The sequence below is a fragment of the Taudactylus pleione genome, unplaced genomic scaffold (genome assembly GCF_031769625.1).
Source record: "Taudactylus pleione unplaced genomic scaffold, aTauple2 ptg000256l, whole genome shotgun sequence".
Classification (NCBI taxonomy): Eukaryota; Metazoa; Chordata; class Amphibia; order Anura; family Myobatrachidae; genus Taudactylus; species Taudactylus pleione.
In genome coordinates, this window is record NW_028284658.1 from 16,771,165 (window position 1) to 16,799,096 (window position 27,932).

The 27,932-nt window shown below is 42.8% G+C and overlaps 1 protein-coding gene across 1 annotated transcript; it reads left to right on the forward strand.

Moving 5' to 3' along the window:
* Window positions 1–27,932, forward strand: GSS (glutathione synthetase). Its single transcript, XM_088480815.1, has 13 exons — window positions 1–165; window positions 4,697–4,832; window positions 5,145–5,290; window positions 6,339–6,414; window positions 6,518–6,657; window positions 8,403–8,519; window positions 10,975–11,055; window positions 12,191–12,268; window positions 12,419–12,485; window positions 14,878–15,072; window positions 18,947–19,028; window positions 20,228–20,417; window positions 26,555–27,932. Exons 2-13 carry the CDS (start codon window positions 4,704–4,706, stop codon window positions 26,676–26,678), a joined length of 1,425 nt encoding a protein of 474 aa, XP_088336941.1. The 5' UTR covers window positions 1–165; window positions 4,697–4,703; the 3' UTR covers window positions 26,679–27,932.

The following is a 27,932-nucleotide window of genomic DNA, read 5'->3' on the forward strand; positions in this document are numbered from 1 at the left end:
GGCTTACGTCGTGTACGTCCTATTTTCCAAGCCTCGGTCTGCTAGCCAATCAGATGTGAGAGTGTGCTTTCGGACCGCACAGCTGCAGGGAATCATTCATCTCTAGTGACTCGGAGCAGAGGCGAGGAGAGCTGCTGCTGGGGAGCTTCTGTTACCAAATTACAAGTAAGTACATCATCACCAGTTTGTATACATGTTGCATAGTGTGAGGCCAATGAAGTCCAGGACTTATGCTGCCACCCTTTTGCTTTGTGACCGTGCTTTCTCCCAGCTGTGTACAGCTGCCTGTCAAAGTCATGGTACACACATTGTACAGGTTATGGCAGTGTTGGCTAACCTTGACACTCCATCTGTTATGGAACTACATAACCCAGCATGCACTGCTACAGTTTTGCTATTAGGGCATGCTAAAACTGTGGCAGGGCATGCTGGGATATATAGTTCCACAACAGCTGGAGTGTCAAGGTTAGCCAACACTGGGTTATGTCAGTGTCATTTAGCACATACATAGCTGACAATTGTCTGTTCTCTAGTGGCAATCCCAGGATTCAAAGATGTCTTCATTTCCAGCCTGTTACCCATTACTATACTATTATTCTGCATTTTTAAAGTGATGCATTATACACCTGCACTAAATAAAAAACTTATTATATAATAAAAAATAACTTATACATTTTTAAAAATATTATTATTTTTTTTTTAAATAAAAAAAACAAAAAAAAAACTTTCCACCTCTGGAACTCAGACTCTCCACCTCTTTGCAATCCTTCAAAGGGGCTCTTAAGACCCACTACTTCATCAAAGCCTTCCAGCTATCATTCTAACTCCCTGCTACATGCTGCTTCCTCCCCATCTACCCCATCTGTGTCTAACCTGTTTGTCTTCCCCTCCCTTTTAGAATGTAAGCTCTCACGAGCAGGGTCCTCTACTCTCTTGTGCTTCTCCCTACTTAGTTTCGTCTACTTCTTACTCACCACTAGGGCACCTAACACTTGGTTGCTTATGCTCTGTTGCTTATCTGGTGTTATGGTCACTAATGTAACAATATATATTATCCATGTCCTGGTCCTGTATTGTATTGTTCTGTAAGTCGCTTGTCTACAACTTGTTTATGTACTTTGTAAGGCGCTGCAGAACATTTGTGGCGCCATATAAATAAATGATAATAATAATATGTTCTGCATGTTGCAGTGTTTAAAAAAATTAAAATAAAGAATTGCTTCATGTGCTGTGGTTAGGTGCAACAGGAATACATTTTCTTCAATCACTGTGTTTATGATATATCAGGTATGTGGTAATGACTGGACTTGGGGGGCCTATGTATCAAGCCATTTTTACATAAAATTATTCAGAAACTCCTGTTTCTGCATAATTTTATGTATCCTTTTGTTCTAATGGCACATTGCAGGACATTTCTGTGAAATAATTAGCACTTCAGGTCGCAGTTCCCATTATTGTCAATGGGCACTACGATCTGACCTCCATGTACTAAACTCCAAAAAGTGAAGCTTTTCAGAGTTTAGCATCGGTAGTTTACGCCATCTCCAGATGGTGTAAACTACTGTTTGCCTATGGGGTCTCCAGGGGCAGGGGCCCGTCCCGGAAGCCTGGCATGCGCAGTGTCAGCTTCCCCCGGGGAAGTCTCACTTCAGTGAAAGTCTTATCTGAAATGCCGGGGATATAACTTGCTGGGACAGCAGTTACCCCAACAGCTGTTCCTGGTAGTACATAGCCGGGTTATTTTCAATAAAAATGTAAATATTCCCGTCAAATTGGACCGTAAATAATCTCGGCCCTTGGTGTGTGATTGTGAGGAAATATAAATTCCATTAAATTATTACATCCTGACTCCTTTTCTATACAGCCCATACAGTCATACAGCTATACAGCCCATACAATGTGGTTATTACCAAACCAACCAACTTTGTTGAAATAGAGCTTGACCATCCTCACCGCGTTCATATATATTATAACTCATAGAGGGTCTGGGGTTATATAGAAGTAGTTGCAGATGTTTTGCCTTTTGTTATTTTATTTTCTAATGCAGAGAGTAAGTCTTGGATTGCATAAATGTATACTGGATATGTAGTAAAGAACCACTTTGGAATTAAGGGTGGTAAAATCAGCAAATACTCTTCTCCAGAACTTTTGAAACTTTGTCTATGCATCTAAAGCTGGTGAGACCAGCAAACGCTATGTTAAAGATCATCCTTTTTTTTTTTTTCTTCTTTGTCTGGTTCCCTGGAAGATTTTTTTTTTTTTTTTTAATCCCTGGCTTCCCTCCCAGAACTGTTTTCTACAATAAGCCATGCTTGTACTTTTGACACTCTTGAGTTGCTAGGGTTGCTCATGTATAGAACAGAGCTCTGGCTGTTCTGTTAATACACAGATTAAATCTGATATCTATATAATAAAGCTGGCCGCTGATGGAAATTCTGGACCTAACGTGCACTGCGTGTCCGCCGAAATTATTGCACAAGACATAGGCCAGCCCAAAAAGCAGCCTTTGCGGGGACCAGGTAGGTAGGTATACGGAGACACTTGGGTTAGGGAGAAGAGAGACAATGAAAGCCTGGGAGAAATGGGGAGAGAGATTGAGTCCTGGAAAGAGATTCTGGAGAGGGAAGGGAAAAAAATAAAAATTAACATATAGAAAATGTTTTAAGGTCATTTATATGTAAATTTAGTGCAGAAGGGTTGTGGAGGCACAAGTTAATCACACCCCTAATACGGGATGTAGTTATGAGACCGGCGGCTGCATGGCCACCAGTCTCAATCCCGACAGCGAAATCCTGGCAAGGGATTTAACATAGGTGTCGAAATACTAATGCCTATGTTAATCCCGACGCTGGAACGCCAGCCCGAACAAAGGTAAGTTCGGGGTGCCCTTAGGTTTAGCCGTGGGGAGGGGTTAGGATTAGGGAGTCTAGCAGGTTTAGGGTTAGGTTTTGGGGGGGGGATTAGGTCTCGGCACCAATAGGAGGGAGGGTTAGGTTTAGGGAGCGGTAAGAGAGGGTTAGGGTTGGGCACCCCTGGGGTGAGGTTGGGGTGTTAGGCACTAGGGTGGGAGGTTAGGGTTAGGCACCACTAAGGGAGGGCTAGGAGGATGACAGGGGAGGGTTAGGGTACTTACCTGCCCCAGTCGGGATCTTCATCCGTCGGGCATCCGCTGTATTTCAATCCCTAACCCCTAATACCACTGTTATACCAAAGTATTTTATTTTTTTTAGTCATCGAAATCCAAGGTAATTTTTCATTTCTGCAATCATTTACAGTACATTGTGCGTTCTAACTTATAATAGAAACATTCTCCTGATGACTCAGATCTCACTCATTATAAGTAATGATATCAATACTCACCATTTATACACACATTAATTGCATAAGTTTGTAGTCTCACTGGGGTATTCTATTTAGTTATCTTACGGTAGTTACTTGGACAAAATAGTATTGTTTTTACAAAAAATCCATCAGCCAACCAGTGGCTCTCCAGGTGAAGATTTTGGTTCTTGTCGTTCCATGACAGCTGATACACCACAGATTGCTAGAAGACCGAGTTGCTTTAATTATAACACGACTCTAGAGATTTGTAATGTGTTTAAATTGCACACTATGGGGTACATTTACTATGCAAAGCTACCTTGTCTTTGGCTGTTTTGGACATTCGATTTAAAGGGGAAATATCATTAAATACAAATCCTGGCTTTTCTTGTATTTAATATTGTTATGCCTTTAAATACAGCAGCCAAAACCACTGAATACACTATGGCCTTAAAATGTGCTGCATAGTAGATTTACTTCCATGTGATACAGGTTGAGTCTCCCATATCCAAATATTCCGAAATACGGAATATTTTCAGCATGACTGAGATAATGAAACCTTTGATTTTTTGATGGTTTAATGCACATAAACTTTGTCTAAGGCACAAATTATTAAAAATATTGTATAAAATAACCTGCATGCTTTGTGTATAAGGTGTATATGAAGCATAAATTAATTTCATGTATGTACACAAACTTTTTTTGATGCACAAAATTATAAAATATATTGTATAAAATGACCTGCAGGCTGTGTGTATAAGGTGTATATAACACATAAATGCATTCTGTGTGTATATTTGGGTCCCATTCCCAAGACATTTCATTATAATGTGCAATTATTCCAATATACGGAATATTCCAATATCCAAAATACTCCTGGTCCCAAGCATTTTGGATATGGGAGACTCAACCTGTACTAATGTTCCTACTAGGCTGTTTTAGTGGGGCACCGCACTCTGACTGATTTTGAAGTGGCAAAATTTGCCCTGCCCTTACAGCAGCACCCCACTAAAGGAGCCTGCCCTGTGCCATCCCCACTCGCGGGCCGCAGGTGGAAAAAGCTGTGGTTTCCGATCGCCGCCGGGAGAATAGATGCCGTGCGCATTGTCACAGCATCTATTCACCATGAGGGAAGAGCTTGGGGAAGCCCTGCACCTCTGTGAGTGCTGAGCACACCCCAAAGAGTAACAAAATGGGGGTGTCCCCGGTGACCCCTGCCAGCACCTCAGCGCCCTGCCACCCGATCTGGCGTGAACACTGATACATTGGTCATAGATGAATGAATGACCCCTCTAATCTGAGTTGCAGTGTTATCGTTCCATTATATTTACATACTAATTTTTTTTTTTTTTTTTTAATTCATCTTTCTCCACAGTTCCAAGATGTCTGCTTTATGGGAGGACATCTATAATAATACACAGCTGCTTGAGGAGATAGCGCCCATTGCTATTGATACAGCCCTCTTACATGGAGTTATTATGAGAACAAAGGATAGCCCAAATTCATCTGATGTGAGCAATGGGTGTGATATCAATGGGAACATGCATACAAATAGTATTGTACCATATATTAGTGCTTTTGTGTGTATTGCATTATGTGTCTGTACAGCATTTTATAAATAAGTATGACAGCAGCATACAGTATCTGTATGAAAGTTTGCTTATATTCTGGTTTTATAATGATTTATAAAACCAGAGCAGTTGAACTGTATTGTAGCAGCCAGCTGTAGAACCACATTTGCAGAGTATTGGTTAGGTGGACATCCCTTTGGCTGATGAATCCTCAGATGTGTAGTATGTCCTCATCTGACATTTCTTTTCCAGGTGGTGAATTTCGCCCCCTTCACTCTGCTCCCCTCCGCAGTGCCTAGAGCTCTCTTCAAACAAGCCAAGTCTGTGCAGAAAGATTTCAATCTTCTTGTAGATCGGATCAGCCAGAAGCCATTATTTCTGGAACAAACACTTTCAAGGTGGGAATGCAGCAATGTATATCAAGAGTCACGAATATAGTTTATTAGTTACTGTCTGATGTGCTGATTATTACTTTTGCATATTTTAGTCCAAATGCAATGACATTACTACAGTGGTGCTCTGCTGTGTACTGTTCTGAGGCTAGCAACCGGTCTTTCTAGCCTGTTGTGGTATCATCAGTCCCAGATTTTCTGACTGGCAGGGTTAGTCGGGACTGGTAGTTTTGCAGCAGTTGGTTGGTCTCAGGTTGATTAAGTCTGTTTTAGGCCTCATACCTACTGCTGTTTGACATATTTACTAGTTCTGGTAACTGTAAAATACACACTATGCTGCTAGAAACCATAACAGATGTGTCCTCATCCAGCCTAAATACGCCATGTGGCGCGAGTGAGTCGCCAGGTCCCGCGTGACTCTGTTAGCGCCAGGAGGCTTGTCTGCTTCTTTTGCCCAAAATTGTGTCTTAGTCGCAATGTGATGTATTAGGATGCTGACTACTTTGATATGCGACACTTGTATATCTGTGTGTGTGACTGAGTCCGTATATGAAGCACAACGGAACTTGGAGTGGAAAACAGCTGCGGCTGCTGCATTGTAGCACTACACATTCCGATTCAGTCGCACACAGATACACAAGTGTCGCACATTAAACTAATCAGCATAGTCTCCTGGTGTGTCCTAATTACGTCATATTGTGGCTAAGATGCATTTTTCTACAAAAAAGGATGCAAAAAAGATATCTGGCGCTAGCAGAGACACACGGGACCTGGTGTGCCAAGAGGAGCTGTTTGGCATGACTGCAACAAGAATGTGCAGCATGAGGACACCTCTGTATTTCTAGTGTCACTATGCCCGCTAGTGCTGCTGCTAGTGTTACAGTAGTGTCTGTTTTACAGAGCGTATTTTGTTTTATCCACATGAATTTACTGGGAGAAAACACACTTTCAGCTCACTCAGAACTCCATGTATGTTTCCAAACACTAATGGAGCATTAATTGGCCTTATATAGTAGCCTGTATTTATGCAACTGACTTCTACTTTATGTTTCAGCGCTATGAAAGTGGATGAATTCATATTACAGCTTTTTAAAGTCTATAGACATGTGCTGGATGAAGGTTTGGCACAGGTACATTTATTATTAAATATAGAAGATAGAAATGGCTATTTCTATTCTGTTACTACTTATCCACATGTATAACTAAAATTGAATCCATTTTTGTTTCTTTTAGTCTGTGTTTTTAGGCATCAATCGCTCAGACTACATGTTTGACTGTAGAGCCGATGGAACAACAGCCTTGAAACAGATTGAGATTAACACAATCGCTGCTAGTTTTGGGGGACTATCGTGCTCCACTCCTGCAGTGCACCGGTAGGTAGAGGGATGACCAAGATTTGAGGACCTCCAATGAGTAAGAGGGAGAGAGAAATAATGATAAGAATGTAATAAAAAAGTAGGGTGGGGTTTTGATTTATACAGTAAAGTAACAGTGCCTTAGTGACCGAGTCCCTGAAGATAAGAAAATTGCATAACCCGCTTCCTTACACCAAGCACTGAAGAATTTGCCACGATTACACCGGGCACTACCTGCCCTATGCAACTCCTATAATACAGTCCTAATTTTATAATCCTTTTATATGAATTATATTAATCACATCAGGTGCCTGCAAATCCTTTTTACCACATGAGCACCTGCATATTAACTACATTAGGTGCCTTTTTGACATTTCTATTGCAAGATGTATGAGGACACATTTGTATCAATACGTCACGCAACGCGGCTTCTTTGGCGTGAGTGACCCGCCAGGTCCCATGCAATTCTGCTATCGATGCGACTAGGATGCACCAGCAGACTGTGCTGATTTAGGGCCTGATTCAGAGCCGCTCGTAAGCGGCCGCTTGTTCGTTCCGAGCGATGTTTGCATAACCGCATGCGTACGGATCGTAATACGCATGCGCGAACCAGTCAGTGCGGCCGAAAATCGTTTGTTCGCTAAATAGCGAATGCCTGCTATTTTGAGTGACATGAAGAGGCGTATGTGGGTGGTAACAGGGGAAGGTGCTTGTAAACGGGGAGTGGAGATCAGAACGCAGGCGTGCTTAAAGGTCAAAACGGGCGTTTTATGGGTGTGCATAATTAATACAGCAGCATCATTGACCACGTCACTGGGTTATTTTATAGTCAGAACTGCTCGCAAGATTGTGGTAGGAAAAACCAACCACAAGAATAGCGAGCAGTTCATACGCTGGTCGATGTACTCGATTAATCTAATAAAGAGCGGACATGACGTAGGATGCGATCGGCCAGGGGGCGTAGTTTTCCAAAAAACGACCGCAAGTTTTGTTCGCTCGTTCAGACCTAGAGGCGTGAACAGACCGCAAAGAGCGAACGGTTCATTTGAATAGCCACCCCTTTTTTTTTTTAACGAGCGAGCTCAAATAGCGTCCAGCTCTGAATCAGGCCCTTAATTTGATATGTGACACTTGTATATCTGTGTTCATCTGAGTCTGTATATGAAGCACAACGGAATAATATGAACTGCGGCCGCTACATTGCAGCACTCCAGGGACACCATTGCATACATCTATACAAGTGATCCGTCAAGTTAATCAGCACAGTCTACCGGTACGTCCTAATCGCATTGCAACTTAGACGTATTATCGGCAAAAAGACACAAAGAAGATGCCTAGTGCTTCCAGAGTTTCACAGGACCTGGCCCCGAGAGGGGCTTTTTGGTGCGACTGGAGAAAAGATGTGTGAGGACACATCTGTATATGAGCGCTCGTTTTTATATTGTACAAATGTAACCCCTTAACTGAGTTGCCTGTACATTACACATTATTTTGGGTGTGGCCTTATGTCTTTAGTCCTTCTAATCCGGACAGCAGCCTATGGGGCAGGGGAGGAGCCTGAACTTTTTACTGGTTAATTTAAAATGCACAGGCTCCCTGCACCGCATTGTATACCCCATGGTGTTGCCAGTGTCTCACAATGGCTGCATGATAAATAGGCATTCTTTGCTTTATCATAAATCACATTGCATAATTTAAACATCTTATCTCCTCTATCTCACTGTTTTTATGTTTTTGTTTTTTGTTTTTTCTTTTTTGTGCAGACATGTTCTGAGGACACTTGGGAAATCGGAGGAAGCTTGTCAAATTTTGTCGAACAACCCATCACTTGGGATATCCCAGGGTATTGCAAAGGCCTGGGAACTGTACGGATCACAAAAGTATGTCCACCTGTGAAGCTCTTGTCTTTGGTTTTCCACATATTTCCATGATGTTTTCTTGTGATTTGGGGTGATGTTCAAACATGATGTTTTGGATGATGTTTGCTAAAAGCTGTTATTTATGGAGCTGCACAAAAGTACAGGTTGTATGATGATGTGAACATGTATCAATCACTACAGGGAAACCCTTGAATGTATAGGGATACATAACATAATTATCTGTGTTGTGATTTTTGCTGACACTGGACACATGAATGCAACTACTTTTGCACCCTCATGTGAAACCAATTTCACATACCGGTGGTGTGCACCTATATTTGCGCTAAATGAAAAATTGCATCAATAGAGCAGTTCTTCCCATCTATCACATTAAAGGGGTAAAGCTAAGTGCAAGTTGGTGCAGCATAGGTTATGTGATATCGCTCTGTGCATGCCAGACATTCTTAAGTAAAATCATTATTATGTGCCCCTGCAGATTTGTGTGGCTCTGCCATATACTCCTGCAGGTGTCTGGATAAGCGTTTGGGGGTGTCTTAATGTTGGCTGAGTACAGGTATTGTGTTTGCACAGCTGTGAACACCTGCAGGACAAAGATGATGTGTATATACTCCTGAGAAATTCCTATTATTTGCAATATGGTGCTCAGGGACAGGTGCAAATAGTGGATGGGGTTGAAGGTCTCCAACTCTAACCAACAGATTTTGATAGGCTGCATGTGACTGCTCTCTTGATGCTCTTTGGTGATATCTTTGTCACCGAGGAATATAGTATGCCTTTGTGTGGGTATTTAATAGGGAGCCAAAAGAAAACAACTTTCAGGGCCCCCACAGAAATAAAATAACTTTTACGGCCCCACCAGCCAGCCAAGCAGCACCACACTAAGAAACAAAAAAAGAGTCCACTGTCCAGTTCAGTTGTGGGTCAGACTCAGCATTCCAGGCAGCACAGCATCATCAGTGCAGCATACAGTACAACCTTCGTCCTCACTCCAGTCCAGTCCTCCGTCCTGCTCCTCAGCCTTCTGCTCAGCATCTTTACACAGCAAACAGCGCAGCACTGTGCAGCAACAAGTACCCACCCGGGGGTGGCGACGACAATCCAGTATCCAGTGTCCACCCAGTTCGACCTCAGAGAGTGGTACTATATGACCGTGTCACTCATTGTCACCACCACAGCAGGCAGTGGCGCAGCCATGGCATTCCGCCACCAGTCAATCTGCTCATCCCCTCTGCAAGTGGGTAGGCGTGGCTGTTGAGGGGGCAGGCTGTCGTGGGGCTGCGCAGCATGACCTCTGATGTCACGCCCGCTCAGACACACAGCCTGTGCGCCGCACTGCCTGCCCGCCGGGCCAGGGCAGTATGCTATGAGCCAGGTGCTCAGCGCTGCCCAAGCCAAACTGCTCAATGCGCAGTTCAATCTCGTAAATCCCGGGATTGGAAGCCCTGGCGTTTATGGTCTAAAATCTTGGGATGCCACTGATCCCGATCCAGGGATTGGTCTCCCTAGTATTTAAGCAAAACTTTTTTTTTTTTATCATACACAAGGTGGCATAAAATAAGTTTTTGCATTTTTATGGATTATTATGAATGTAGTTGTTGTAAAGAAAATGAGTGGTTAAAAACATGGGTGTAAATGGGATGGAAGTGTTATGTGATCTATGTCTGGCTTAAACCAGGCACACATGCTACTGTTGCTGCACTGTCATACCGCTTAAGATAATTGCGACTCTCATATCGTCGCAGTTGCTGCTTTAATGGATTCAAACTGTGTCTGTGGTTTAATGTGCAATAGTGGCCAACTCAGCCCAAAATGCCAACCTTAAATTTTCTCTCTGCATACTGAGGAGTCTGGAATTCTCATCTACAGTGTCCGGTTTCAGTGTGTTTTCTGGCACCAAGGACATCGGTAAATTTGTAGTTGGCAAGCTTTTTTTTTAATTTTTTTTTTTTATATTGTTTAATGTAGTCAATGGATACATGGGGGGGGAATATTTTATGGGTTTTTAATCAAATTGCATATTATTTAATGTTTTTACAATCAATGTAATGGCAATTCATGTGTTTGTATCTATACTTAAAGGACTGTCAGTATTAACAGCACTCTACATATATAAGAGTACAATGTTACTATATTCAGAAATGCACGTCAAGGATTATAGGCTAATGAATAAAGTGTCTTTGTTTGTCTGGATGTTGCATGGCTCGCACATCTTAATTTTTATAACCTAGTCACTGGATGGATTAGAGATGAGAAATTTTTGCATTACTGTGTTAGTTGTATTTATAGATCTTGTAAGCTTAATCAACTGATGTATTGGAAGATTTTGACAGACCAAAGTCGCGGGCCCTGTATTGGCTATCGAAAGGTTAGCAAGTGGGAAGTTGCCATGTTGTATTGATATGTGACATATAGGTGGACCAACAATGCCATTTCACATTGCTCTCTTTCTCCTCAGAGCTGTTGTCATGTTCCTGGTTGAAAACGTCCAGAGGAATATTTTTGATCACCGTTACATTGAGAATGATCTGTGGAACAGGTAATGCTTTAGCTGGTTTCCTCTCCTGTTTACTTGGTAACGAGTGCTACATGTTGAATACAACTTCATTTGATTCAACATCTTTATTATCTTAGCATATAGAAAATCAGGTCAAGTGCATCTGGCACACTGTGGACCTGATAATGGCTTCCCTAATTGGTGTTGACAAATGTTTCCTTTACATGCACTGTACATAGGGGGTGATTCAGGCTCTGACAGTATTTCTATTGCAGCTGCTAACATGGTAACATCTGCGATAGCTCTGTTAAGGTAATACCTCAGGGGGCATCACGCCTCCTTCATGCATTACTAATCCGAGCTGCGTCCATGAACACAGCACCGGAACATCTGTGTGATCCTCGGCCGGCTGAATGACCACGGAGTCACTCTAGCCGACCGACGCAGATGCAACCGACTGAGATCCTGACCTCTTTCCTCCCCCCCACGCGGTGACAGTCTGCTGCTGTTCTGCGTGCGGGATCGCAGACCCGTACGGGTCATGTGCCGGCGCAGAGGAGGCACATTTGGAGATGTGTGCTAACTATTGGTTTAGGGCACCTCTCTAAATCCACCACATAGGCAATAGAGACATGACCCATAAGGGCTTTTGATGGCAAAGGCCTGGTTATCTAGAGAGATGTTGGGTCTATAGACCCAATAAACCAGCCAAATCCTGCAAAGTCGTCTGGCTTGCAAACATATTTGTGCATATAAACAGTCACTGAGTCCATTTAATGAGTCATAGGCTGTATGACAAGGCATGGCTTGTCAATTGATTCAGACTGAATTGGTTGCTATGCACACTGATGTATACAGTACTGCATCTGCCAATCCCTTACCGGGTTGGCAGGACAAAACTGTGTATAGTGGTACAATGCTGCTACTAATAAAAGCTTTGCTGGGCACTCTCCCAGGTGTCCGTGTCCCGCCTCATGTTGACGTCCCAGGGCTAATTCTTGGAGAAGAGACACCTCCTCTTTGAAATCATATGAGACAGATTTGAAAACTCCTACAAGCCCTGCATCCAAGCAAATGTGTTTTTTGTTTTTGTTTTGTTATGTCTTTTTATGTTTCAGCAATACAAGATAAATATAAATATTTCTCTTAGCCTCCTTTTTGTGTTTCCTTTTTGTAGAAATATCAAAGTGATCAGGAGGCGTCTTACAGATGTCCAAGAGAGGGGCTCCTTGGATGAAAGAAAGTGTCTATATGTGTTAGTATTTATATTCTGATGTCACATGGTTTGCAGTCTAAAAATAATTTTAAAGTGCAAATTTAATTGTAAGTGCTTGTCACTGTTTTCTATTTTGCATTTGCACTATTTCTACTTTTCTCCAATGCTAAACTGGTGTTTTTTGTTTAGGGATGGATATGAGGTTGCAGTAGCATACTTCAGGACTGGGTACATGCCTCAGGATTACAATGAACAGGTTCGTATCATCCTCTAATAAATATGGATGTTCATGGAAGATTCTGTTGTTGAGTCTATATATGTTTCTAATGTGCCTGTTGCCTCATGATGACTCTTCAGCTCATCCATTCCAGTAAAAGATTGGGATGGAGGGGTTGTTCTAGAGCAGGGATGGTGAACCTCAGGCCCGGAATTATTTGGTCTGGCCCTCTGAGCTTTTTTTCTGCTAACCTCATCTGGCTAGCGGGGTGCCTAGAATGGCACCCTGCACCCGAATCTGCAGCAGTGCCGCCTGGAGCATCCTCAGGATGCTCCACGCATTGCTGTAACCACCGGTTATTATGACCCCGCCCCTTGTGATGTCACACAGAGGGGGCGTGACCTGCACCGGGCCTGCGAATAATGTTATATATTTCAAAATGGCCCTCGACAGAAAAAAGGTTCCCCACCCCTGTTCTAGAGCAATACCGCCTCGCAGCCCATTACAATGTTTGTACCCACAAAGCAATGCATCCATAATGAATATAATTGCTACTACATAAAATGTTCAGGCGTTGCTATATACAAAAGCGATACATATGCTGTTACAATATTTGAAACCACAAAAAAAGATACATGAGTTGTACACACATTACAATTTATGAAGAATGTAAAATTGACAGTGAAACTACATATGCTTTCTTTTATAGGCATACAGTGACAGACTTTTTCATTTTGTTATCAGGGTTGTGTAACATGGGGCTAGAGATCCCTAGGGCATTGTTTTCCCTATGGGGACGATTCAATTAGGAGTAATACCAGCGATGTAGTTCACACATCAGCCGCACTTATGGTAGCCATTAAATCGCATACTGTAATCGCACCACTATGGGGCTGAGAATTAAAATGCCCGAATTCAGGGTGATTTAGAGTGGCCTTGCTGGTGTTTGAACGTCTTTGCAATGGCACATTGTATGCATCACCTGCAATTCCCCCCATTTAATTAACCCATAAGTGTGTAAAGATATCAAGCCTCGCCCTGCCATTGCAGAAAAAAAATGTCAAGTATCCTAGGTGCTGCTACCTATCGTTCAGTGTAGGCACTGCAGGAGAAGAAGAACGACTGTACGATTACAATGTTGTAATCGTACTGTCGTTCCACTATCTGCAAGTGGATTCGCAGCTTTAGGCTTTAAGACAAAATAAGGATTCTAAAAGTACAACTAGATGATCTTGTAAATGCTTGCTGCAGTGTGCCATTCTAGTCACCCTGCTAGCCAGATGAGGATAGCAGAAAAAAAGCTCAGGGGGCCGGACCAAATGATTCCGAGGGCCTTATACGGCCCCGGGCCTGAGGTTCCTCATCCCTGATGTATAGCTAGGCAAGACATTTGTGATCTGAAAGATTTCAACGTTCATGTAAAGTATGTGGTAATAGCAGTGGCCAAAAGTTCTGACTCAGCATGGAAGGCCTGCAAGCCACTTTTAAGACTCTGGGCATATGTACTAAACCTTGGAGAGTGATAAACTACCAACCATTCAGCTCCTGTCACTTTTCAAACAGCCTGTAACATGGCAGTTAGGAGCTCATTGGCTGGTAGTTTATCACTCTCCAGAGATTAGTACATCTCCCCAAAATTGTTTTTAAACATGTTTCAATTTGGCCATGAGGAATAGCAACCAGAATGCTGCATATTCCATCAGCAGTTGGTTTATCTTTTTCATGCAACTTAAAGTAAACGAGTACGTGTGAGCAATATCCCTCATATGGTGTACGTATGTTTGAGTCCCCATCCTGTGTCACACTTGCGTTGCACACTTGGTTTGAGTTACTAAGGTATAGCTCAGCTGCTCTCAGTTGCCAACTTATCTTCTCTGACCAGAAATACTTCTGTTTCGTTATTTTGTCATCCTACAGTTTAGATTGTGGTAGTACATAGTGACAACCGATTGTTGTAAACAGGACTAAAGGTAACAGTAACTTCTCTAGTTCTTACTAAAGTGCAGACAAATGGATCCCTTGTGATCTGCTTGTAATACAGAATTTTAACCACCCGTTAGACACTGGAACATCCAGACCACAAAGTTATTCTGGGCGCTTGATTAAATTTGAACCACTATCAATTTAATTTCTTTTGGCTAAGCAGTACCTCTGAGCAACTCTCTAAATGCAGCTGACTGGTTTGTAGGCCATTGCCTGGTATGATGTATGATTGGTTCCCCTTAATTAGCGAACAAGTATGAATTTTTATTTTTTATTTTAGACTCCGGTCAGAATCTACTCTGTGTCGGAGAAACATGTTTGTCTCCTTTTGCTCCGGATGCTTAAGTATAAATTTGTGTGCATATTCTGAATATACACTCAATGTTTGCGTTGCTAATGCTTTGGTGGCAGGTGCACTCATGCTAATGGGGTTATTTGATCCATTTAGGGTTGGGAAGCACGTCTTATGGTGGAGAGATCCACAGCTGTGAAATGTCCAGACATAGCAACCCAATTGGTGGGTACCAAGAAAGTCCAACAGGAGCTGAGTCGCCCACTTATTCTGGAAAAATTCCTGCCAGACCAACCAGAGGCTGTTGCTCGAATCAGAGAGACTTTCGCAGGCTTGTACTCCTTAGATATTGTACGCAAGATTCGACTGAAAGTGTGATCAGCAAAAACAAATATGTCACACACATCTAGTTCTATCAAGAAATGGGAATGTTTATTTGTTAATGGTGATTGTAAAAATTTTGTATGAGGCAGGTTTAAACATTTTGATATAAAACAATGGGAAACTGTGATAGGTTTTATTCTTGTGTGGCCAGAATAATGTCGCCTGTACACATTCCAATATTGATGACCAATTAGGCTTTTTTACAACTAATTGGCCTCAAATTGATGTGTTCTTATTGATTGGCTCTGATGTCATCTGGTACTGATAGTCGTCATTGCCATCCCACATTTACTATCTTGTTTTTGGTTCGGTATATTATGTCGACTTTCATGATGTCAACATGAGAATGTCACAATGTCAACAACCGATCTCTGCAGTTTTGCTAGCCCCCTAACACTAAAGCTGACCTTTTCACTTTGTTTGCATTTTGACGGTGTCAACATTTATGATGAACACTTTAACCATGTCAACATCTTAACTGTTGACATAGTGACCGTCGACTTGATGAATAACTTGTTTAGGTTATCGTCTCCCAACAGTACTAATTAATTATAAGTGATAATAACCATTTTTCTTCAGTGGCAACCTATTGCCGTAAAAAACATATTTTTTTTATAGCTACATTATTATAAAGTTGTTTATTTTAAAGAAGGGCTTAATAGTTTACTGCATCTTGGGCTCAATTCCTAATCCTTTATTAAAGAACACCTGCAGCTCACGGACGCTAACTGCTACTGACAATAGAATGGTACTAATTGCAAGACCCAACAGGCATCCATTCACAGAATACTATGAAGGAAACACAAAATCAGTGACACTACAGTGTCCAGCCTTGCTTTTGAGTTGTTGTTAATTTATATCCTTTATTTCTATGGCGCCACAAAGGTTCCGCAGAACCTTACAAAGTACATAAACAATTGAGCAGAACAAGAGTACAGTGACTTACAGTACAAGACAATGCAGGACAAGTCCATGGTATATAAACATTGCTGCAACAGCAGTCATAACCCTAAGTAGTTAGGTGCTGAAGGTAATAGTAAGGGAAAAGCACATGGAAGAGGGCCCAGCTAGTGAGAGCTTACATTCTTAAGGGTAGGGATAGACACAGGGGTGACACAGATGGGGTAGATGATGAGCATGAGACAGAGTGTTAGGATGAAAGCTGGAAGGCTTTGATGATGAAGTGGGTCTTGAGAGTCCGATTGAAGTGAGGTGGAGAGTCTGACAGGGAGAGGTAGAGAATTCCAGAGGGTAACTATGCTATGCTAGTTATGCTAATCCCCCTAAGCAACCGCACACTAAAGGAACTCGCTGTAGTTCCATAAATTGTAATATGCAATCTACATTCTGCTTTCTAGTTAGCTTTTTCCATGCTGGATATAAGATCTCACACTGATTCTGCCCGATGAAGTTTAAAGCTTCTTATATACTAATTTAACGCAGTCCAGCTGCTAAGAAAAAGGAACTTCATTCAGCCTATGGGCCAAATGTAATAGGGTGAGAGTTTAGCAGTAAACTCTCACACTCTTTTTAAATTCTGCCAATGTAATAGAGTCCGAGAACATGGAAACTCGCATGTTTTTCAGACTCAGAAACTATCTCAATTGAAACTCTCATCCAGATGTTTTCCCATTTTGAAGATAAAACTCGACCAATGTGAGAGATTACTGCTAAACTCTCACACTTTCTAAATTCTCACCGTATTACATTTGGCCCAATATCTCTGCAAGAAACTGTGTATAACAAGATAATTAGATTGATTTCCTTTGTGACATAATTTATGACTCCACTAAGCCACAGTGTACGTTATTGCAGTTTACTGACTGCATTGGTTTGTTTATAATATGATACGTGAATAGGTTTTTATTAATAAATACATTTTATAGTGAAGTTATTGCAATATTATATAGCTATTGTAGTCTTATAGTTGATGTTTTAAAGTCTGGAAGTGAGAGCTAGTTACAATTTTTCCTTTCCACTCTATGCCCTGTGAGCAATCCCATAACAGCTGCTAACCCGACTTGTGTAATATTTGCCAATATTCTATGAAGTTATGCCTCCGAAAATTGCGTATTAGGCCTGATCTGATCTATTTGGCCATATACATATATTCTTTATCAAACATTGTCTGTGTGTACAGCATATAAGGAGAATGCACCCCTGGTGAGAGCTGGACTGCTCTGCGACTTTGTGAGGGAGGCATTATTCCATACATAACACTGTAATAGTGGTTATATAAGCTCTTCAAACAATAGACAACTTGTCATTCATGTGTAAAAATGACCACGTGTGCACTGACCCCTTCAAGTTCCAGGTGTAAAGTACTCCCCACAAACCTTCCCCCTCACCATTTGGTATTCTTAGGAGCATGGTTGACTAAGGAGGTGGTGTATAAGATCGGACAACTCCTAATTCTATTCTAGTTGAATGTTATGGCCTCATGCAGAATCGGTTATCTCCCTGCAAAATGCATTTTTACCTACTGCGCAGTAGAAATGTGTCCATCTGAGACTTATCTACTTGTTGTGCCCAACTCCCCCTCCTGATAAATCAGCCCCTTGTTAACACTAATGCTCTTTCCACACCCCAGGGTGGTGGTGGGGGTAATAAATATCAGTTAATGAGTGTATAAAGTGAGGGGTTTTGCAGATAAATTATACCCCTTTTACACCAGAGCTAAAACCCGGGTTATTGCAGGTTTAACCCGGGTAGCTCCTTGGTATAAAAGGGGAAAGGGTTGGATTGCCGGGTAAAGTGACCCGGCAATCCAACCCAGGTAGGTTGCAGGGTTTAACACTGGAATAACCCGTGAAACCCTGCAGTGTGAACGGCGCGCTCCGGGTCACGATGCCGGACGATTGGTCCGGCTTCAGTGGCGATTGGAGATGTCAGCTCCAAGCGTCCACTTCAATACCGGAGATGCAGACCCGGCTCCAACTCCGGAATATCCTGGGTTGGCACCGGGGAAATTCCGGGTCTGATCCGGGTTGGAACTCTGTTCCAACTCCGGGTCAGACCCGGAATTTCGGTGTAAAAGCGGTATAGCATGTACAAGCAAGCCACAACATGGTAAAATATAATGGTTGCTGGCAGCGCTAATGGATAGACTTTTTTTTTTATGGGGTTGAGTGTGGGGACAGGATGCACACTCATCATACATGCAGTGCCGCACATCTTAACCTGTAGTGTATGGGACTATATATATAGTCTGGCGCTATTTAAACTGTGGCACAGTGCATGAAGGATACTCAGAGAATGACATACCACACCTGACCTATGGTAGATACAGGTAAGACACCACTACCCAGTTGCGGCCATGCACAGGCACATGCATATACTGTCCCAGGAGAGCCATGCTCTAGTGCAGGTACCACAGTATGATACTACATGGATTGCATGCGCAATAGACAGGGCATATCCCGACAGCATAATGTTATATCACCTAGTAACCTGGGATCAGTGTTCTAAGCATATGATAAGTATATACCATGGCATCATAACCCTAATACATATATGCATTATCTATTTATATGTCCATATGGAGATGTGTATGTTAATTTATATTTATCCATGTAATAATTTGTGTATTAGTGATTGTATGTACAGACACTAGTATGTATCATTACCCATTAGACCCATATTGGGTAACAAACATAGGGCCTGATAGACCATATGCTGATGATGTTATTATGTACCCCAATTCTAATTAAAACTTGCTGATGTTAAGGAATACTGAGATGCTGTGACAAAGGTTCTTAAAGAACCGAAATGTTCTCTCTTCTCTCTCTCTTCTCTCTCTCTTCTCTCTCTCGTTATTTTACTGGTATTTTGTGTTATCCAGGGTTTAGAAGGAGATCAGACCGTGAAAATTGCACTTGCAAACCCAGACTTGTATGTACTAAAGCCACAAAGAGAAGGAGGAGGTAAACTTGGCTAGTCTCACAGTTTACATTGTTTTATGGCTGCCATCCTTTTTCATGATAACAGTAGTTATGTACAGTGCTAGCTGGAAATATTATTTGTAATGATTGGCCTACGAGGGCACGTGTATCTGTGTGTGTGTGTATATGTATGTCTGTATATATCTCTCTATATGTAAATCTCTCAGCAAATTTGATTTATTAACAAGCAATTTTAAAATTTACAATGCTCCACTAATACACAGTGCAGGCGTACATTTTGTGGGCAGTGACGGTGTGAAGGCTGACACATTAGCATAGCACATTCTTTTGAATGTTCGCTCTGCCCACAAAATGGCTATCTCTACTGTGTCACAGGCTCACTTTAAGCTTAATTTCTTCTTCAACTGTACATTCAAAAACATTTAGATAGGCATACTGAAGGAAAAATCTGCTCTGCTTTTCTGTACTTGAAATGTGTGTTTTGTGTGCTCTGGTGCTTCTACATCATGATTGTGCAGATTCTGTATGGCTGCCCAGTGCCCACTGGTGTGTAAGATTAGGGTTTCTTTCCCTGTTTAATTTTCTTTTCCCTGCTTCACTGCAGACGATGAATGGTGTTCATGCTATGCAGTTTTGATGTATATGCAGAGTACGAGTCACAGCCGTCATCCACAGTAAAGAGGTTAAAGCAGACCCTGTTCACTTTTGGAGAGAGCATTTTATTCAGCTAACCTGCTTCCAGACAGTTTTCCACCAAGTCTGCTCCGCAGTAGAGCTGTACTATGTAGCTGGAGCTAGCCCAGCAAGTCAGTCAGACTGCACGAAGATTGCGCCCAGCCGAACCTCCTCTACACACTGCAGCTCTACTGCTGTGCGGGCTGGAGGAAGCCCACCCGGGAAAGAGCACAGTAGGCTCTATACAATGCTTTTCTCCCAGCCAAGTGAGGACCCCTCCCCTACTGGATAATATACGGGTACCTTTTTAGTAAAGGAAAATTAAACTGGAGAACCTGATGACAACATCATAGAGTAAGAGGGTAGACTTCATTATGTATTTAAACACCCTTCATTTTTAAATGTGGTTGGTGTAAATCAGTAAAACAACACTATAAGTCTATAAACCTATTTAGTTGGGTTCACTGTGTTTTTTTTTGTTTTTTTTTCTTGTCTGCTGCCAGGTTTGGTGGCAATTAATAAAATATTTCTATTTGTTGCTTCAGGAAACAATATCTATGGGAATGAGATAAGAGAAGTCCTGGAAAGGTTTAGAGACAGCACTGAGCGCACTTCCTACATACTCATGGATAAGATCAAGCCACAGCCTGTCAGAAATTGTCTTTTGAAAGCCAATGGCAATCTGCAAGTCTCGGAGTGCATCAGTGAGCTGGGCATGTTCGGGGTCTACGTGAGGTAAGTGACCCTTCTGTATGTGGTACCTGATTGCCATCTCGATTGCAATACACTTAACCTGGACTTCTTGCTTAGTAATTATTCATTGGTTGGAAAATTAATTCATTTTCTTCTTCTTAAATTGGAGGATACATGAGTTTTTGGAGGGGTATAGGCAGTGGTGGAGGAGTCTGGCCCTTTAAGAATTAAATAAGTCTGAACTGGCTCGTCCTTCTCCATAGCCAGCAGCCTTTGCAACCCAGTTTAGGTTAAGTGCCCGGTGAAGCCAGGTGCTCCTTTTCAGGTTGCTGTGCAGTCATGTTATCATTTTCTTTTGATTTTTACTTTGTTCCGTGTGTATGTATGTGTGAGTGTGTGTGTGTATGTATGTATGTATGTATGTATATATATATATATATATATATATATATATATATATATATATATATTCAGGATGTGCAGTCTAGGACCCTTTCCTATACACTCCATGCTACAGGAGTCTGCCTGCTACATTGGCGCCTTTGAGAGCACCTGCCACAGTGTAGCGCCTGGGCTTTCCCGATCTCCAGATCCACCAACGCTGCTTCTCTACTGCGCAACTAAAGGCTACTATAGCTGGTAAGTAGGATCTGTCCTATGAATGGATCACCAGTAAAAAGATGCGGATTGCCCTCACAGACTCCTAATATAGGAGTTTCATGGGAACAGGACCCGGAAGTGCCAGCGTTTGTTGTTCAAACAACCTCCCTCGCTTTCTATTGGCTGACCCAACTGACAATCTTTGTCCTTCCCCTTTGGCGGTGAAGTTACCCAGGATTGCACATTTCCTCCCTCCTCAAATGGCGCACTACTGTACACAGTCCGTCAATTCGTTCCTGCCAGAGGCTGATTATTGAGACTCTGTGGAGCACTGTGACTAGATATATATATATATATATATATATATATGTAGTAGCCAACACTAATTGGCTACTATACATTAGGCTAGGCTGTATATTATTGATATGTTACTGTAAATTAACATAAGTGAATTGTGTTCATATAGTAGGGTATGGCAATTTATTTGATATATTTAGGTATTTCATTATAATTCATAAAGAAATGTGGTATTTAATTAATATGTATATAGTTCCAGTATGTGTTCAGTAAAGGTTGAGGCATGACCCCAGGAAAGGTTATTGATTGCACCCCTAGATTAAGGTAATGAATATTCTAGAAGGGGCGCGTGGCTGGTGAGGGCTTAGACCAGGGCTCGACAAAACCCGGGGGCCAGGTCGAGATTTGGTTGCCTGGCAACCAGATTTTCAGCAGTCCCCGGGCCCTGTAGTGCAGACCGCGAGCACGGTCCACACTACAGAGTAACAAACACACAGCTGTTGTAGCAGCCGATGAGTCTGTCACTCTCTCAGTGGCTGCTGCATCGTCTACGGAGTGAGCCGGCTGGAGCTCACTCATGAGCTCCGCCTTCCGGCTCACCCCGCAGTGGGTTGGGAGAGACGTCATGACGTCTCTCCCATAGTGCAGAGCGGCCAGGAGGAGCGGACAGCGGCGGTAGTCTGTAGGAGCGTGGATCAGGTAAGTTGCGTCTTTCTTTTTTATGGGGCACTGCATCGGGGGAGTGGCCGCTACTGCGGGCACTGCATAGTTTGGGTGACCGCTACTGTGGGGGCACTGCATAGGTGGGGGTGGCAGCTACTGGGGACACTGGGGGGGCCACTACTGGGGCACTGTACAGGGTGGGGCCACTACTAGGGGCAATGCCTAGTTGGGACTACTACTGGGGTCACTGCATAATGGGGACTACTATTGGGGGCACTGTATAGGGGGGACTGGGGGCACTACATAGGGGGACCACTACTGGGGGCACTATATATGGGGACCACTACTGGGGGCACTGCATAGAAGGGGTGGCTGCTACTGGGGGCACTGTACGGGGGTGTGTGGCCGCTACTGGGGCACTGTATAAGGGGGGGGGTGTTACTAGGGCACTGTATAGGGGGGGCGCTACTAAGGGCAATGCATAGTGGGGGCTACTATTGGGTGGCACTGCACAGGGGGGACTACTACTGGGTGGCACTGAACAGGGGGGACTACTACTGGGTGGCACTGAACAGGGGGGACTACTACTGGGGGCATTGCATAGGGGAACCACTACTGGGGGAACTGCATAGGGGTGCCCAAAGCTTATTCTTGCATTTGGGCCCACCACTCTATTTCGGCCACTGCCGGCGGTGGCTTTGCTTGCCCGGGGTGTTTTGGCTGCGGGGGGGGGGGTGGTCTTTCTGGGGGTTGGTTGCCTGGGGAGGCGGGTTAGATGCTCAATAATATGGCTGTGGGAGGGTGGTTTACCCTGTTAGTGGTGTGGCCATGGGTGTTGGTTGCCTGGGGCATAGGTGTTCAGTAATGCTACCCCAGGGGAAGGGGGGGGTCTGGCTCCTATACTTTCATCCTGGCTCCTAGGTTTTAGAAAAAATTTGTCAAGCCCTGGCTTTAACGGGAAGACAGAGAGGGAGCCGCGCGGACAGGTTCGCAGGGTATAAATACTGCCCCCGCCTCTGCAGTGGCCGTTAGCTTCCTGATCCCCCTCCAGCGCTGACTGACCTGTTTCTCTGTGCTTCATAGAAGAAGGGCGTGTGTAACGGTGGCGGCTGGGAGACGGGCTCAGTGCAGCCCTTGTGGGCTAATATATCCAGTACATGGTGCAGTAGTCAGGGCAATGAGCAGCAGCTGGCTGATGGTCCCCTAAGAGCCGGGGCTGATGACTCGGAACGGAGGAGGTGGCCTGAGGAGTCATCAGTCACAGGGCTGGAACTGGTCCTGGGGCTATGAAGCCATTAGGGGGGCAGTGGTGGTTTGAGCCTAGCCAATCTGCTGTGAGAGGCAGTGACTGAATACCAGGAAGGAGGCAGATACAATTGTCGGAGGCTGGGTTGTTTAAGAATTGATTGACAGTTGCATGCATTAATTAGGAGCAGGAGCTTCTTAAAGTGGAAGGGGTAAGCAGAATTATAACAACTGTATTGCCCATGTAATCCCTTGATAGGGTAATATAGAGGAATTTTGCAAGGCTACTACCAGGATGTTATTGATCTAACAGGGAAATGGAAGCTACATACGCTGATCCTAGGGAGAGGTATGCAGGGGAACCGGACCACGCGCTGTCCTAGGAGAACTGCGACTGCACACTTAGAAAATGGCCACCGGAGAACTCAGAGGGGGTGTGTCTGGAGGAGGAGCTGCTCAGGAAAGCCAGACCGCAGTGGAAAGGCGCGCTGAGCGGGGAGGAGCCGCTTAAACAGGGAAGCTGTCTCCCCCTGGCCGGTTATTAACCCCTGGGATGCTGGTTTCCCACACCAATATGTCCCAGGTGGTCAAGTTGGAGCGTGATGGCTGGAGCCTGCGTCCACACCCAGCACCTCAGGTTTGCCCCTGAGACATCGACTGTCATTACGCGCGAGTGGCGACCTGCTTTACCTGTCCCCTGATGTCCGGGTGCAGTCTTGCTTGTCCGGAGACCCTGGCTAGCTCTGACCCCCGGAACGCCCGGCGAGATCCCCAGATCAGTACTGGCGTCACGGCATCGGAGGGGTGACTGAGCTGCAGCGCAGACGTCCCACGGACAGTCTGCTGCTGTGAGCTCTAGTCACTTGTAAGTAAAATAAATAAATAAGCTTTAGGGCCTGATTAACAGCCCCCCTGCAAAATGGTGACCCGACTCTGGCCGGGCACCAAGGAAACTGAGGTGGCTCGGGGGTGGGGAATAGGGAGAATTGACCCAATGCATCCTGGGAGCTGAAAGCTTTAACTGCATGGTGCCCGGATTGGTTCCCATAACCTACACCACAAGGTCTCCCTGTGGAGCCTATGGACCCTGAAGAAGAAATAAGTTTCATCTTGTACAGCTTCTGCCAGAAAGGTATAGCCCTGTACAGTATCTGTTAGAGCTGGGGGGGAGAAAGGAACATTGGCAGATAGCTAAGCTACAGATTTGTATTTTTGGAAGGCATTAGTCCAAAGTTAGCTGCATACCCACCAACCATTCCCTGGGGATCTGTTATCACTGTCTGTCTTTTTTTTTTTTTTTTATTTAATAGAACTGACTAAATATTTTTTCTTGTCGGTGCATCATCACTTATATGGAGGAAAAGTTAATGATACCACTTTCAGACAGAAAATGGCAAAAAACCCGGATTTTTCCCGAATTTCAACCCGGTAGTTTGCTAATATACACGGGTATTTCTTCGGTCTGTAAGGGACAACCCGGAACTAAATTCCCGTGTCTCTGACCCTGGTAGATTCCCGGGTCGAAGTCTCTGGAATTAGACCCGGGATGACCCGTTCAGATAGAAAAAGGTCCCGTGTAAGTCGCCAATTTACCGGGTTGAAATGTTAACCCGGTAATTTGGATTTCTGTCTGAAAGGGGTATGACATTGCCAAAGATATTACAGGATACTAAGGATACTATTTACAGAAAGATTAATTTGACACGTGTACCCCTTTTCACACTGAAAATGAAAATTTTCTTTCAGTCTCCGTCGGTTAGGCTTTTCCTCTTTTTTTTTTTTTTTTCTATATACAGTACCAAAAAAAACTGGATTGTCATCTGCCATAGATACATTGTTGTGCTGTTTCAAGGCCCTCATTTCTTTGTCTCTCCCAAAGTGTATTGTGGTTGATTTCAATGATATCCCATTTTATGCTGTACTACTCTGGCATGGTTTGCAGTTGCACAGTAACTGTACAAAGGGGTTTATTCTGTTGAGAAGCCAATTTGACTTTGCAAGGGTAATAAGTAAATAACTACAGCAGAAATGACTTTGGGATGGGAAGATTCTGCTCTGCGGTTTGACATGTTGCCTAGACAGATGATGATCCAAACAGGGAGAGGGAGTGTACAACCTCAGTATGTGTCTCCAACCTCTGTATGTGTCTCCTGCTGTAAACTTGCTCACCCACATACCTACATTTCACAAAAAGCTAAGTTTGGACACACTGAGTCTCTCCCATGATCTGTCAAACTCATGCCTATATTCTCTTGATTCCATATCCTTCACTGTTGAATAGTACTCCTATAAGTGCCAGTACTCTACCTTAGAGCTGGTCTCTAGTTAGGCAGTAACTTGTGTCATTTGGGAAGTGATGTGATGCAGGAGGAGGAGTTGATTTTTTCTCGCTTGGTAATAGTCTGCAAGTTGCAGAAGTCAATGCAATTCTGGTGATTTAGCCCTTAGATTTAAAGTGACAGTAATTTAAAAGGCAAAACCGGATAATTTTAAAATTCAAAACTAATCTCTTTAAATCAACATGCAAAATCTGCAAAATTGTGTCAGGTCCTTGGTGTCCAAGAAAGCATAGTGATTATTCACCATTCCCGTGGCGTCAATGTAACACATGAAAAATAATATATAGCTTCTCTACTAGGGATATATTTACAAATTTAAAATTTATGAAAATTGATCAACTAACATCGATGTTGTGTCTCTGGGGCTAAATCACACGTTTACTAGCAGGAATTGTTAAAATTTTTTTTTTTTGTATAAGTGTTAGTAAATGTGTGATTTAGCCACAGAACACATCGATGTCGATCGATTTTCATCGATTAAAATCAACCTTTAGTAAATGTACAGATGTGTCCACATACATCTATCCTCCATGCGCTACAAGTCGCGCCACACAACGGCGGGAGCTTCGTGTGCCTCAGTAGCGCCGAGTGTCTTTTGTGCGACTTTTTACCTTCAAATTCAACTTCACACAGTGATGGGAATAGCTAGCATCTGCGGGTGTATCTGACATGTGAAATGCTACATTACAGTGTCAGCAACTGTAAAGTAGTGTTTTGCATGCAGATACACCTGCAGACACGCAGAGAACAAAGGCATGCTGCATATCAATTTAATCAACAGAAGCTGCTTGTGCTAGCTATTTCGCATCACTGTGTGAATAAGATGCATTTGAAGGTAAAAAGTTGCACGGAAGATGAGCTGCGCTACCGAGTCACGCCACGGCACGATTAGAAGGGCTGTTGAACGCGCAAGGAGGCTAGATGTATGAGGACACGTCTGTACCCCCTAGTGTCTTGTGTGAGGATGGTATATTGTCTATGTAAGTGCATATACATACAAAATGTCAATCCCATTTTTTTTTTTTCCTTTCTCAGGCAAGGTGAAGAGATGGTTCTCAATGAGTGTGTCGGCCATCTTCTTAGAACAAAAGCCACAGAACATGCAGATGGTGGAGTGGCAGCAGGCGTAGCAGTCTTGGACAATCCTTACCTCGTGTAATGGAGTTCTTTATGTAATCTCTAATATTTCATGTGCCTTACTTCCTATGCTGGACATTGGATGAAATTCTACACTGAATCTTGCCTGCTTCCAGCATTATAGAAGGCCTTTCCAGATATTACATTTTTTGGTTGTGGTCTTCTGATTAGACATCCATATATGCCAATGAAAGTACATATATAACAACAGGTATTATTAGTACCAATTAAAACCTAGTGAGATTTTCAGATTACACAAATGGATCAAAGATGACCTTTCCCCAGGTCCAATGATTTAAAAAAATATTTTTTAACCAGAATTTTTGTTTTCCAAGTATACAAAGCACTGGTAAACTAACAACATGTACAGTATGTAAATAACCTGTTAATAACAGGAATGCATGACCTCTACTCCGGTACCTTGCTTCTGAGTGTTTGATACCCTCAAAGTCATCTGGATAAACAAAAGTGTTATAGTAAAATAAACAATCTAAAAAAGGTGGCTTGGCAATCTAAGAAAAAGAGAAACCTAAGCATTGATTTTAATGCTGAAGGGAACCTCCAGCCGCTTTACAACCCTTATTGGTTGAAGAGTTCATCCCTGGGTAGGGTGGTCTTTGGCGATGCATATCCTGCTACTTTCTAGTCCCTAGTCATATTATGGGTGTGTCTTACCCTTTTTAAGGTTTTTCAAACGGATGTAAAAATATTTTTAAAATTATAATGTTAAAAAAAAAGTCTCTTTTCCCCATATTTATTTTTTGCAGTCAAGTTCTGAATGTAGTTTTTCCTCAAAAGGTTTCTCAGAAATTAATTGACACTCCTATCAACGGTAACACAATACCAGAAATATAATGGAGTGAAATATTACTACTAAACTAATAATTCCAAATTGGTCATGGTTAGTGTAATACTCTATGCAATACAAAGTAATGACTGTTAATTGCATTTCGCAAATATTTCGTTAAATGTATCTGTTGGTTCCAGATGGAGCAATCTTCAGACCTCTAATGAGATTAGTATATCTAGATTACAGAAAACTGGGTTGAAATTTGCCATTTTTAAAGATTTTTAGTTGTATAAAATTATGACGGCTATGAGCGGTCCAAGAACGTAAAAATAGACTTATCCTGAAATGTTGGATTAAATACATTGTCTTCACCAAGTTATTCATATATATTATAGTGATGTAATACTGTGAATTTCTAATATATACTTGCACAGCAATGTGATTTAAGAAGTAAATTTAAAATATCAATGTGATATTGATTTCTTT